The 15,684-nt window shown below is 40.4% G+C and overlaps 1 protein-coding gene across 5 annotated transcripts in view; it reads right to left on the reverse strand.

Moving 5' to 3' along the window:
• Positions 1-6,569, reverse strand: part of cfap20dc (CFAP20 domain containing) — a 31,327-nt gene extending 24,758 nt beyond the window's left edge. For 4 of the 5 annotated variants that reach the window (XM_058091745.1, XM_058091744.1, XM_058091743.1 and 1 more), the window contains exons 1-7: positions 6,382-6,568; positions 6,219-6,308; positions 5,075-5,168; positions 4,924-4,996; positions 3,424-3,538; positions 3,160-3,313; positions 1,900-2,028 (exon numbers count right to left, since the gene is read on the reverse strand). In XM_058091745.1, the coding sequence (XP_057947728.1) occupies positions 1,900-2,028; positions 3,160-3,313; positions 3,424-3,538; positions 4,924-4,996; positions 5,075-5,168; positions 6,219-6,308; positions 6,382-6,402 (676 nt within the window). In that variant the 5' untranslated portion in view covers positions 6,403-6,568. Of the gene's footprint in view, positions 1-1,899; positions 2,029-3,159; positions 3,314-3,423; positions 3,539-4,923; positions 4,997-5,074; positions 5,169-6,218; positions 6,309-6,381 lie in introns of all 5 variants that reach the window. The other variant, XM_058091747.1, reaches the window with a different exon arrangement.
• Between the last annotated feature and the right edge of the window lie 9,115 nt (positions 6,570-15,684).

A 15,684-nucleotide genomic window follows, 5' to 3' on the forward strand; every position in this document is an offset into this window, starting at 1 on the left:
ACTAGGGATGCTAATGTCTTTGCGGTAGATGATTTCATACGCTTCTTGATATCATTCAAAACTGACATATTTTAAAGCGGTTACATTTGTTGATGTAGACATTAATCTTACATACAGAAGCCAATTGTATAAAAGTGGCATTCTTACAGCGTTATTGCATTACCTTCATGATTTGTGTGGGGAAATTATTAAACATTCATTCATTTTCTACTGTTTATATAGGGGTGCTGGAGCCTATCCCAGCTGTCTTCGGGCGAGAGGCGGGGTATACCCCGGACTGGTGGCCGGCCAATCACAGGGCACATATAGACAAACAACCATTCACACTCACATTCATACCTATGGACAATTTTGTTTTTGGAATGTGGGAGGAAACCGGAGTACCCGGAAAAAAAATGCATGCATGGGGAGAAACTCCACACAGAGATGGCCGAGGGTGGAATCAAACTCGGGTCTCCTGCGCGCCAACCGCGATCCACCGTGCAGCCCATGATTAAACAGTACAGTCGATGTTGACACAAATATTAACTCATAAAAATTGCATTTTTTCACAAATTAAAAGTGTTTAATTCAGTTTCACACATGAAGCATTTGTTGTTTGTTGGTGACCGAATTCCCACAAAGTAGAAATTGTAGTCATAGAAAACGTGTTTGTGACCTAAATATGTTTTTAAAACATTATTAGAGCCCTCTAGACATGAAATAGCACCCCTATAATCACCTTTGCACATTAATTCATTCATTCATTTTCTACCGCTTATCCTCACGAGGGTCGCGGGGAGTCAGTAGCATCACCACTCTGGTACGCAGTATTAATGTGAGGGTTGATACTGAAATATCGATACTATCAACACTTTTGATACTTCAGTCATTTGAGGTAATCTAGTATGTCTGTTGAATTGTGAATAAAGTCAGACAGGAGCCAATCATGAACTATGAAAAAAACTCATTGGAAATTGCAGGAGGTCAGTCTGACTCACGCCGTTACCTTACCAAGGATGCTAAACTCATCACACAGCAACTTAACACTGTAAAGTTCATTCATTCATTCATTTTCTACCGCTTATCCTCATGAGGGTCGCGGGGGTGCTGGAGCCTATCCCAGCTGTCTTTGGGCGAGAGGCGGGGTACACCCTGGACTGGTGGCCAGCCAATCACAGGGCACATATAGACAAATAACCATTCACACTCACATTCATACCTATGGACAATTTTGTTTTTGGGATGTGGGAGGAAACCGGAGTACCCGGAAAAAAAATGCATGCACAGGGAGAAACTCCACACAGAGATGGCTGAGGGTGGAATCAAACTCGGGTCTCCTGCGCGCCAAACGCGATCCACCGTGCAGCCTATAATTAAACATCTTTAATTTTAATATGAAAGATTATAAAATTGATAAAAATTGAAAAAAGTAATAAGAACCCTTAATAATATGTAGATAGCTTTCTCTCCAGTCGACAGCCATGCATTATACAAAATTAAATAAATACATGAATCAATTTCCTTGGATTTCTTTCCTTCCTTTGGTTAACTTTTCATTTGATTAAAAAAAGAAGGAAAAAAAAAAAGAAGAACCAAAACAACCTTGGGCAACGGCTCTCGGGAAGGAGCGGCAGATTGTTAACTAAAGTAATTTTGTTGCCTTGACAACCAGTCTGGCCCTTTGGTACCCTGGCCAGTTTACAGGTATTTCATCCTACTCGATGCCAGTCCCAATCCCCCTTCCCCCACCCCCGCCTGCTCCATGTGTAATCACAAGCGCTACAGCGAGCTGCGAGGACAAGTGGCCATGCCAAGACGCCTTGTTATTTGGTATTCAACATGGCTACCGCCCAATAAAAGGTAAGTTCCGACTTATTCCTTCACATTTTCATGCACTGCTTGGACTTTACAACTTACCGCTGTTGGGGTGTGTTGCCTGCAAGGCGGCCATGTTCAAAACCTGACACTCGTGGCGCACGGTTGCGGGAAACTGGCAGCTGCGAGGTATCTGATCCGCAACATATCCAGTTCCACCGAGAAACAAATCTGGATTAAAACAGGAGGAATTAGTAATACAGTCAACACAGCTTTGATTATGAAATGCATTCATGAAAAACATTTTCAGATAGACTATACAATAAAACTACCGATTTGTTGTAATAACGATTGGATTCGCATCACGATTCGTGGTTGCGAATGACGTGATCTGAAATGATTCAGTAACTTTATTCAATTCTGTAACTTTTTAGCCAAAAGCGCACAGACCTCACAGCTAGGAGACCCTCGGCCATCTCTGTGTGGAGTTTGCATGTTCTCCCCGTGCATGCGTGGTTTTTTTCCGGGTACTCCGGTTTCCTCCTCCCACATTCCAAAAACATGCTAGGTTAATTAGCGACTCCAAATTGTCCATAGGTATGAATGTGAGTGTGAATGGTTGTTTGTCTATATGCGCCCTCTGATTGGCTGGCCACCAGTCTGGGGTGTACCCCGCCTCTCAGGATAGGCTCCAGCACCCCCCGCAAATCTCGTGAGGATAAGCGGTAGAAAATGAATGAATGAATGAATACAGAGAACATATGAGACATATGAGACTTAGCGCTCAGACCTCACAGCGAGGAGACCAGGTTTCAATTCCACCCTCGGCCATCTCTGTGTGGAGTTTGCATGTTCTCCCCGTGCATGCGTGGGTTTTCTCCGGGTACTCCGGTTTCCTCCAACATTCCAAAAACATGCTAGGTTAATTGGTGACTCCAAATTGTCCTTAGGTATGAATGTGAGTGTGAATGGTTGTTTGTCTATATGTGCCCTGCGATTGGCTGGCCACCAGTTCCAGGGTGTACCCCGGCTCTCGGCCGAAGACCAGCTCAGCGACCCTCGTGAGGTTGAAAATGAGTGAATGAATGCTTAATATACGGGTGACATTGTAAAAATGAGACGTGAAAAGAAAGACGTGTGTTCATGTCTCACATAAGGATTATAGATGATGGGCAAAAAAAAACTGTTTTAAAATTCCTTTAAGAATGTTACATTTTCATCTAAAACATTGCTTGTCCGGTTAATGCATTTACGACACCTCCTGGAGAAATATGTCGGCTGTCAGGTTGAACAGCGCATAGCGGCTTAAACATGCTGAAACAGTTTTGACATCAAGCCTGAATGTGCGGCGCTTTGCATTACCTTCACTTGACAGGCCACTCGGCTGAGTTTTCACAGTGAAGATCCTCCGCACTCTACAGGAGGCAAACAAAGTGATGCCGTCCAGACTCAAAAAGGCTGCAGCCTTGAACAACTCTCCGGTGAATGACACGAGGTCGACAAACAAAGTAGTCCACTACGACAAGAATGAAAGGATCGTGTTCACAACCCAACACTCATGGCAAAAAGACACAGAGCTAGCCTAAAAATAATCACAGGATGTCTGGGACGGGTCGGGATGCTCACAATATTGCGTTTCACTCCTGCCAGAGGTATTTTTGCATGCCAGAGTGTGGCAGACAAGTCTTTATGCACGGTTGATAAGTAGAGCCGTCTTTTCAGGTGGCCGACATCTGTTATTCTGAGGCAGACACACAACAAGGCACATTGTGAATGATCCCACTGTGGGACAATGGAAGATTTTACTGTGTGACCACATACTTATCAACAATGAAAGTATGCAAACAGTATTTACAAGGACGAGAATATTTCTTCCCATGTTTTCCCCATGATTCATAATTCCCCCAGAAACACATAATTACTGGTAAGAAAGTCTTTTTAAAAGACATACAACATGAAAACATAATAAAATCATAATACATTCAACTAATAATACATTCAACAAAGATGTAAACATTTGGTTTTCGCTGTCATGATTCTTAAGCTAAACTCCATGTACTGGGGTGTCACAAGATCTCACAAGATTAAAACCCGACCAAAAAAATGTCTTGTGGGCCCTAGGCCTGTGACGATAATAAATGAATCGCACAATAAATAAAAATGAAATTGATAATATTTCCGATAATATGAACGGAGGGGGCCCTTTTGTCAGTCATTTAGTCTATTTATCTTGGTGGGTGGAGGCGGGGCTGCTAGCATACACAGAGTGTAGTAGAGTGTAGCCGTGTGAGGAGCAATGCACGGTAATGTAGTACAAATTTAATACATTTTCTTAAAAGTAATACAGTAAACCTCGGATATATCGGACTCGGATATATCGGAAATTCGCTCACAACGGACAGATAAAAAAGAACCAATTTTTCTGTAATGCATTTCCAAGATAAATTAATTGCATATATCAGATTTTTTATAACGGATTTCGCCTATTTCGGACAAAATCTCCAGTCCCGTTCCAATGCATTTCCATTAAATTTCCCTCGCATATATCGGATGGCCGCATCGTGGCGCTCCGATTCGCCGAATCGTGACAGGCCGCTATACGACGTCATTTGCAGCGTTTGCAGCGTTGCCTGCGCGTCCAGGTACATTGGAAACATAGTCAAGGAAGTGCCTTTTTATAACGGATAAAATCCGATTTACGCATATACCGGATATAAATCCGATATATGCGTAAAACTGACATTTTCCGGTATACGCATATAACGGATTTCGCTTATATCGGACAAAACCAGTGGGAACAATTGAATCCGATATATCCGAGGTTTACTGTATTAACATCTTGTCTCGTACCGCGTCCCGTGACACCCCCACCATGTACACATTTCTCTCAAATATCGTTCACAAATCTGTCAAAATGTGTTAGTGAGCTGATTAGACAGCATGCATCATGCTCAGGTTGGTCACAATAAAAGGCCGTTCCAAATTTATTCAATTTATGAACCTTGACATTTTGGAGTGGCCTTTTATTGTGGCCAACCTAAGGTGCACTTATGCAATAATATGCTTATATATGTATTAAATATGAAGACTAGTAAGTCTTCAGCACACAAAACCTTACATACTTACACAAGCTCCACAGAGAAATCCTTATCAGGGGGAATAATCACTTGAATGGCCAAGAATCTTTGCAGAAGCCCAACTAAGAAATCAGACAATCGAATTACTGTTAGCATACACATTGACATGGGAGCGGAGTGTTATATTATTGTTAACTTACGGGACATTTTCCCATTCTCTGGCATTTGCATCTTCACCGTCTTGCTGCTGCCATCCAGGCGGTAAACAAATCCTTTAACTTCTTTGTCATACTCCTGGAAAAGGGACAAAAGCTCAGCAAATGACGGGAAGTCTATCGGCCACTGTCAGCTCTATTTGGCCACGCACGCACACACACACACACACACACACATACAATTGTACGTTATTGTGAGAGAACTCTTTTCTAAAAAATAAATAACCAAGTGATACTTTTCTGTTATTCATCTCCAATGATGCGTTCAAGGACATTGTGAGGTTCTATTTCCAATTTATGCGAGAAAATGAGGACATCAAGTGGTGTTGCAATGCCGCCCCTGGGTTGTATGTGTTGGAAGACGTGCTCGCATCAGGGGCGAACTTACCATTAGGTAAACACAGGCAATTACCTAGGCCCCCTAATTTTTCAAATGTTTTTTTTCTTTGATTTAAAGTACATATTACTGTTTTAGTCTAAATTCACATGCTCAAAACAGCATCAAACTGCATAATCTATCATGATTATTGTTTCCCCCTCTGCAATGGACTAGTCCATGTTACTGTGCAGATTGATCCTTTAAGAGGGGAGCAAAACAAACTAGTTGGCGCAGTTTGGAGAAAAATCAAGTGGAGAACAGGAGAAGGTATGAGGAAAACAATTTTTAAAAAAAGCAAAACTGGTGAAATTGTCACAAAAAGTGTCTGCTGCTGAGAATGCAGAACATTCGTCCCTCGTTTATCAAGGTTCATTGGCTCCAGTCCCGACTGCGATAAGTGAATTTCCCCAAAGATTCACAAATAGAATGCTTCTACTGTATTTTATTTGTATTTTAATTCATTTAGCCGTTTTTATGCTTTATTTTGGCCAACAATATGTACAATTTGCTTAAATAGGCATTTTTTAAAACAAATAATAGGCCATATTCAACCACCTATGTCTGACTTATGGGATTTAATAACCATAATAAATAATGCCACTATGTGATGTGTTTGAAAAATGATAGCATAGGTTTTGAAAATGTTCATCCTTTTGTGGGTTAAGAAGCTGTCCTATTTGCTATTTCTCGCTAAATTGCACCTGTCCAGCTGCGCTTAGTATTTAGACAATATTATATTTTTTCTCTCACTTTCCGTATGGCTGACTGTCCCCCACAAAGTTTCCACTTGGCTACAGGATCTTTGCCTTGTCCACTGAAGACCTCCACCACAGCTCCACCCTGCAGCACAACACAAACTCCGTTTAGCTTACCGCTATCGTTCGTGTTAGCTAGTAGCAATTTAAATACTTACTTGATAATTGTGCTTAAACATACCCACCACCTGACGATACGGCGGAGTGCCAGAAAGTACTTAGTAACGGAATTTTAAAGCCACATTTCACTTTAGAGGACTTTGGGGAGTAACGACGTAACAAACAGGTGTCAAATTAGCTAAACGCAGCATTCGTCTCCATGGTTACAAATGCTGCCAATCTCGGCCAATCAGAGATGTTGTTATTGGAGCGATTGCACCAATCAGAAGCCGATCAGCGATGTTATGACTATTCCCAAATGGCGGTGAAATAATGACTGTGGACTGATGACGAACAGTTTTAACAATACCAGCAAGGCGTATAATGAACAACCAGGGACCGGTAGTACTTGTCTATAGAGGACATTTTTCTGTCTTTCACCACATTAATAAGAGGGTTAGTTTCCTCCTTGCTCCAAAAATGTGCAGTTTTGCATGCCACCATGTTTTCAAAATCAATACTTCCTGTCAAAAACCCAATTCCATTCAAATGGAACATGCGCAGAACACAAATCAATATCCCTCTGATGGGGATATCCCGATAGGCGTATACATGACCTAATATTCATGTTAAAAAAGGAGTAATTGGATTTTTAAAAAACGGAATATGAGCATGATCAGGTTTTTCAAAAAGGTTATTGCTGTTTACATGACTGTGCACAACCGGATTATTGCTAATATTCTGCTTATGATAGGTTTATTTGACTGCATGTAAACATAACCAAAGCTTATACATCTTTGAATAACGTATACTGACCTACATTGGGATGGTTTATGCATAAAATATATCAAAGTCACCTCGCGCATCCTTAGTTTTTTCTGGATGCTATATCTATATATCGATATAAAATTTTTATTTGAGAAAAAGAGCCGTTTCTTTTATGAATAAAGAACCCAGCACAGGCGGAACAGCGTTTGCATGGAACACTCTGAGTAATGTAATGAGATCCAGTACAGCAGCTCTGCCATGGACGTACTTTTGGAAAGCTCATACATTTAAAAAAAATTGTTGAGTCAGTCAGGAAGGTAATATCAATACTTTATGTTCATTATTGAGTGCAGAGACGCGGTGTTGTATGCCGGAGTGCATTACATCGAAAGGTGCTTTCGATTTATGACTGTGGACGTTTCAAAGGAATAATCTAATAAAGAGCAAGTGAAGTGCAACTGGCGGGGGAGACAGCGCACAAACTCTGGGTTTTTGTGTGATGCGGAAGAAACAGGAGTTGATTTCAACTGATTGAGGTTAATGCAAAAAATTCAAGGATTCACAGCAGTGGCTACTAATAAGGTATATTTGCATATCAATACGCTTCAGGTATGATGTTTCTAATCATCCCGAGAAGTGTCCAAGTCGCTTATAACACCTGCAGATGCTATTTTTAAGTAGACAGCCATTGAAGTGGCATCTTTGCTTGAAAAACAAAAATACAAGGTGTCGTTGTCAAGGTTTTGTTTACCTAAACGGGAGAGCTATTATGGGATCAAGAAGATGTGTTGTGCTGGGTTTAATTAGCTTCTGAAGGCGACCATATGGCAGACCCGTCATTCGTATGTCTGCATCCATCTAACTTCAAAGACAATTCCGTGTGCGTTCTTTTATTTGTGGGTCGAGGGTATGCCAGAGCCTATCCCAGCTGTCTTTATTATGACACTGTTGTTACCGCAATTCCAACATTGGTTGTGTTGCAGCACTGGGTCAGATAGGGTCATAGGTCACAGCTCTATATGTTTATTATCTCACTGAGCACAGTTTGTAGCCTTTATAATGAGACTGTTGGCTTCTCTGTACGTCTGTATTTAACCGCACAGTGGGGACCCAAGGGGTGCTGGGGGGCGCATGTACAATAGTTTTTAAACGCTTGTTAGCAGACATGCACACGTGCCGCGTTTAGCTCGTGAAAGTCTTTTATGAACTTTGAAATATTTACCGTAATGAACGGAGCTGGGAATGTTTGTATGCAACTTGGAACGGAGACTAGAAATGTCGCTAATATCAGTCTTTCTTCCATCTCCATGCTGATAATGAAGAGGAGCAATACGATCCACGGTATCGCTGATTTATTATGGCAGCGGAATGCAGATTTCAACGACACACGGCACAATGAAAGGTTCGTTAGTGACCCCCCCCCTCCCTCATCAGGAATGCTTTGACACTGATTGGGACAGACAGCATCATTAAAATACAGCCTGGCATGCGATGAGCACTGACAAATGTGGTATGGAGAAATCAGTTAATAAATCACGCTTGTTAGTGTGCTTGATTGTGATTAATAATTCATTATTTTCAAAATAATCTGTTCATTTGCATCCATCAAAACACATCAATTAGCAAAGGCAATTTGCTTTTCTGGTGTAATGTAAATTGACAAATGCTCAGATTTTACTTTTCATGGGTGAAACTTTGCATGTCGGATTGCAATTTGCATAATTGGATGGGCCATAATCATCCAATTTAAATATGTTCAATGACTTTGTCTTTTTTTCTTTGCATAGTATTCTTGACTCAGTGGGAGATGATTGCACAGGAGCAGGAGGATTTATTTTTACGCATCTCACATAATCTTTACTTTCAATCAGCAACCTTTTCTTATTTGTACAATCTTTACTCTCTGATGTCAAAGGTCAACAACCACAGAGCTGCACTTTTAAATAGCTGCCCAAAAGGTCAAACATCCGTTTATGTCAAACTATCAAGGCTCTCATTTATTTCCTTGAAAAACATGCATGCACGGAACAATTTGTGACTTGTAAGATGCACAATATCTTTTTTTTCAACTTTCTGCTTCTTAAAACCAATAGGGTACTGATAACGTTAGATTAAAACGAGGATTGGAAGAAGGACTGGAACCAATTAGGATTTGACCAAGTGTACCTAGTGATTAGTCTAATTAAATATCATGACATTACTTCTCCAACATCACTACTATCAGGAGAAGCAGAGTATAAAGCGGAGGGAGCCACTGGCTGAGGATGACCCAGTAAGGTGCACAGTAGTCGGGCACATGCTCGGAGCAGCCAATGTGCTGCTATGGATGTCAGGAGAACCAGAGCAGAAGGAGAAGGGAGCCAATGTTCTGTCCCAGCAAGGTGCACTGTATTCAGGCACACGCTCCGAGCAGCCGGTGTGCATTGCTTTTAGCACCCGGAACGTTTGTTCCGGAGAACAACGGCATGAGCGGAGTGAGCCCCTTTGTCAGTCAAAATCTCTTTGGGTGGAGGATCGCGGGGGTGTTGGAGCCTATCCCAGCTGTTTTTGAGCGAGAGGCGGGGTAAACCCTGAACTGGTGGCCAGCCAATCACAGGGCACATATAGACAAACAACCATTCACACTCACATTCACACATATGAACGTATGAGCCAGGCATAATCATATAACCTAAATAATAATAAATAATAACAATAAAAACTCACAGCACAGCGGTCGAGTGGTTAGCACGCAGGCCTCGCAGCTAGGAAACCCAAGTTCAATTCCACCCTCGGCAATCTCTGTGTGGCGTTTGCATGTTCTCCTCATGCTAGGTTAATTGCCGACTCCAAATTGTCCATAGGTATAAATGTGAGTGTGAATGGTTGTTTGTCTATATGTGCCCTGTGATTGGCTGGCCACCAGTCCAGGGTGTACCCCGTCTCTTGCCCAAAGACAGCTGGCATAGGCTCCAGCACCCCCGCGAATAAATAAAAACTCACCATTTAAAGATGTCTGACGTAATGCATTCATGATTTTTCTGAGATTTTGACGATGTACTTAAAAACTATACATTCCTGATTGTACCCGGGCACGCCCATATAAGGAAGGCACCAGCTGGCGAGCATTCAGGGCCATCCTTAACTTCTTTCAGGGCTCACATCCAAATGTGCAAACCTCATTATCTGAAGCTTTGGCATGGTTTAACACGAGAGTATAACATTCTTACTGCATTTATAGGTCAGAAAAGTGCAAAAAGGATAATGGGTCCCCTTTAAGACTTTGATCAGGTGTATGTAAGCAGTTGAACGTTTGCTTTCTGAATGAGGACTCGTAATTGCCCGACGTAGAAAGCCATTAGCGCCATCAATGTAAACGCTGATGCTCTTTTCACATTTGCATGCATGACCTACTTGAGTGCACTTAACCATCTGAAGTCACCTTAACAGAATATGGAAATGCAACCTTGAATATGCCTCATCTATTTCGGGAGTGTAAAGTTCACAAAAGACACTTGGTTGTAATCAGGGTCATTACCGCCTCCCTTCCGTCTCTACCAGCAGCCTGTGGGACAAACTTTTAACTACTCTGACCTCTTTTTGTATTCCACCATGCATCTACCCTTACTTTAAAAGAAGCATTTCACCAAAGGTCCTCATTCATTACATCTGCTAATTTGTCCCCACAAGTCCTACTTTATAGGATAAGGTGTATGACCCAAGCACTCTATCCGTGTCGTAGACGGTCACCCAGGTGGCACCGAAATAACTAAACCCCAACTGATGGTCACCCCAATATGCTCAACGTTTAATGGCAGCATCCTTCAAAGTCTTTCCTTGCCCTTGGGGGCTCCTTAGAATTCACTCCCATTCACAGCTTCCCAAAAGTATATTAATATTATAGATATTATATATGTTATGTTATGTTATGTTATGTTATGTTATGTTATGTTATGCTATGCTATGCTATGCTATGCTATGCTATGCTATGCTATGCTATGCTATGCTATGCTATGCTATGCTATGCTATGCTATGCTATGTTATGTTATGTTATGTTATGTTATGTTATGTTATGTTATGTTATATTATATTATTCATTCATGCATTCATTTTCTACCGCTTATATTATATTATATTGTATTGTATTGTGTTATTTTATATTATATTATATTATATTGTATTGTATTGTGTTATTTTATATTATATTATATTATATTATATTATATTATATTATATTATATTATATTATATTATATTATATTATATTATATTATATTATATTATATTATATTATATTATATTATATTATATTATATTATATTATATTATATTATATTATATTATATTATATTATATTATATTATATTATATTATATTATATTATATTATATTATATTATATTATATTATATTATATTATATTATATTATATTATATTATATTATATTATATTATATTATATTATATTATATTATATTATATTATATTATATTATATTACTGCCTCCCTACTGGCTCATGGTGGCCCGTAACAGCGGCAACAAATTTAGTTTGGGGGCAAGAAAATTTCAAAATGTTGAAAATCTTCGTCCACCAAGTGGAACCAAATGTCACAAATAATCGGCCTACTGGAATCCACTGGAATGTAATGGCGCGAGCCAAGTTGCACCAATGATGCTAGGAGTCCACTGGGTTGGCGCCAGTTGGTGCCAGTTCGCGCCAATGCAATTTGCTGTGGCGCCTCGTGTCACCAATAAGGTGCCTAGTGGCGTGCAGTGGCTCAAACTGCCTCCCTACTGGCTCATGGTGGCCCGTAACAGAGGCAAAAAATTTAGTTTGGGGGCAAGAAAATTTCAAAATGTTTAAAATCTTCGTCCACCAAGTGGAACCAAATGTCACAAACAATCAGCCTATTGGAATCCACTGGAATGTAATGGCGCGAGCCAAGTTGCACCAATGATGCTAGGAGTCCACTGGGCCGGCGCCAGTTGATGCCAGTTCTTATGGTTTTTCAGGTGACCCATAAGGTTTTTTATTTGCGCAATGGAACCCCCCCCCCCACTCCCGTTGTGGAGCTTCTGGTACATGTAGCATGCAAAATGTATTCCTCGGGAAAGTGAATGTTTGTGAGCTCAGGGAGCAAGCCGTTAACATGACAGAAGCGCTTGATTTGCTCACCCACACAGTAATGGTACGGACCATTTTTAAAAAATTTATCAGTTATCTCATGTTATCAGATTTATCGGTATGATGTCATAATTCCCTCATATCGGCCCTTGTATCGTACACCCCAGGTTTTTAGTGTTTAGGCTAAATTATGGCAATACAACCCAGCAAATGTCACATGTTAAACTTGTCAAAGGGTTAGAAAAGAAATAAACGACTCAAACTGCGTCCAGGTTTTCTTGACGCTTTCTAGTGCATGTTGATGCGTTGCGTGTATTTGTATGTTGCTGCCGCAACCCGCTTCTTTGTTTCCAACTGGGACAGTTTAGCCGGCTCTTCGGCTGTCCAACACGTCAGTTTGAAACTGATCCGTTCTGACTCGGACCCTGTTGCCCTGTGAGCCGCCTGTCAGCTGTCAACTGTCAGAACGTCTTCCTGAGAGTGCCATCCGGTGATGGGTCCGCTATACCCCTTCCTGATGGCGTTGCATCTCATTTTTAACAGCCTGGCTTTAATCGGCCTTTTCCGGTCACGATGATGCAATACGCCGACAAATATGAGCTAGCTTGGATACGCAAAGATGTTTTGGATGAGTTAAGGAAGACATAGCTTGTGGAATTTGCATCATTCAGCAGATATGCGAGACACAAGCAATGCAAATTGATTTTAACACACATGCGCTGATATTAGCCTTAGCCTGCTCGGAATTGGAACAGAAAGGCCTTTTTCAGACGGGCACTAGCCATCACATCCATTATGGTCGCTCACGCCCCAACCCCAAAATGTTGCATCCCCGCTCTGCTGGGAAACGTGACACGAAATAATTGCCATGCATGGTCGGAGGCACACAGGCTCTGCCGGTAAATGGGTAATCTGCGCAACGGCGAGGACCTCGTCTCACACGAGCAAAACGCTGGATATTGCCTGTCTGATGTGTGCAAAGATAGCTGGAGAACGCCGCAGAGGGTTGCCATAGCAGAGATCCAGAAAGGAAATGATTAAAAACATGGACTAAGCCATATCATGTCACCAATGCTCAACAACACATCTGATATCATTTTCCACCAGGCGGGAATTGAAAATGGCAAATGTCCCACGTGTTACAGTGCGTGCACAAACGCCCTTCAGCTTTGAAATAGAATCATTTTGACGTCAGATTCCAAACTATTTGCAATATGTATTATCATACTAAATTCAACACTGATATGATTAAAGAGTTCCCCCTGCGTTCACAGAGCACCGTATTCATCTTCACGCTGGCACATTTGACCTTTTACCCTTGTCACCATTTTTTCTGCTAATAGCAAGACTTTATTCTTGGAACTTTTGCACTCTTTTCAATATCTGTCCCACTTAACCCCCCCCCCCCACTCCATAACTTTATTACTTTTTATGGTATTATAGAGCTGCTATATGTCACCGGATCAAGACTACCCCCACTGGCTTGCATATGTTACCAGAGTACGGGGTGGGCCGGAAGTTTCCATACATAGGAAAATGTATCATGTATATATTTTAGGGCTGTTTAATAATTTTTATAATAATATAACAATAATATACAATGATAATAACAATATTATATAATAATAATAACAATAATAATAATAATAATAATAATAATAATAATAATAATAATAATAATAATAATAATAATAATAATAATAATAATAATAATAATAATAATAATAATAATAATAATAATAATAATAATAATAATAATAATAATAATAATAATAATAATAATAATAATAATAATAGTATAAAATCACGGTTTTCAAATGTATGAATCAGCATTCTCCTGTTATGCTTATTTTCAGCCCTTTGTATTGAGGAGTGGACCCCATTTCAGCAGCTACACACCATAACCCACACAGAAGCTTTCTAGATCTTCCAGAATCTGCACCTATCCCAGCTTGATTTCCTTGGACTTTCAAAACCCTTTTAATTTATTCCACCCGCGGCCCTCCTCCAGGCACGCCCAATCCACTGTGATTAGTCCAACTCATCTTGTACAGTTAACAGCTTGTACGCGGCAGGCACACTCATTTAAGGAAGCCTGGCTCCCTGTGATGTCACAGGGAGCGACTTCCAAACGTGCAAACCTCATCATGTGACACTCTGGCATCGTTTAACACCCGTTAACAGCTCCAAATCAACTGAAAATTGAAATTAGGCTCAGCTAGTCTAGTTCATAGCAGCAGAACATTTGACTTTAACTGCCTTATTATCAGCCATGAAGGGGTGAGTTCAAAGACATCACGTAACTTAAGTAGAATTGTTTTCAGAGTAGATGTATTTTCTGGTATTTCCCAGCATACTCGATAAGGATAAGTGGTACAAAATGAATGAATGAAATAAATGAGTTGGTGTAACAGAGTTAAAAAATACCCTTTATTGCTTTGTCTAAATGTGTGAATTTATTGTCATTTAGTAATTGTTATGTGAATTTTATATCAGTGAGTTATTTATTTTTCTTATATTATTTTCTCAATTGTATTGCTTTCCTTTGCCTTATTTCATTCGGTCATTTCTGTTCCACCCGGGCTTCCGTAGTTGCCCTCAGCTCCGGATGTACTTCCTGTATTTGCCATACAACTTGCTTAGCATCGATGAGGGTAAGTTGATTATGTTATGTCCATCGATGTATATTGCTTGTACGTCAATACGTTTGTGATGTCAGGTAGTTTTATGTTCTTTTGACCGTTGCTTTGAGTCAAAAGGGCCTCTTTTCATTTGCACATTTGGCGGGATTTGTGTTGGACTAGGCCACGTCGTGTTTCGTGTTACAATGTGTAATCTATGTTCCGTATGTGTAGGAGTCACAAGTGGACAGAAAGACAACTTTTGTTTCATTCTTGTGTCATTCAGGTATGTGTTTTTCATTTTTGTACACATAAAGCTTTTTGTATGTCACGTGTCTTTAATTACTCCTCCCCCCTCTCATCCCCACTCGGTTACTTATGTTGGCCACTAGTCGGCAGTGTTGGTATCGTCCATACAAATTGTTAGAAAAACATGTGATACATTGTAAATGTAATACCTGGCTTTTGTTTGTCATCATTAAAGAGTACTTCCTCTCTTGGTATCAATGAGGGGTGCAGAAGTGGACAGAAAGACAACTTTTGTTTCATTCTTTTGTCCTTCAGAGACCTAGTCAGGCTGTTACATTAACACTGTGAACATGCTATTTTTTTGTATTGCACATCAAATCCGGACATATCTGTCTGCGTTTCTGGTGGCTAAGGTTTTTTGTTGTCTTATATTGGCCCCGATAATTATCGTGCAGCTCTAGAATGAATGAATAAATGCAAATTGCAAACGATGTCAATGAAAGAGGTAGTTAGTTCTTGGAGCGAAGTGAAATGTGAAACTGTTTTGTACATGGGAAGCCTTCGCATTCATACCGTTTGTGTTGTGAAACAAACATTTCACGCAAGCTGCCGAACAGAG

Source organism: Doryrhamphus excisus, chromosome 1, assembly GCF_030265055.1.
Source record: "Doryrhamphus excisus isolate RoL2022-K1 chromosome 1, RoL_Dexc_1.0, whole genome shotgun sequence".
Classification (NCBI taxonomy): Eukaryota; Metazoa; Chordata; class Actinopteri; order Syngnathiformes; family Syngnathidae; genus Doryrhamphus; species Doryrhamphus excisus.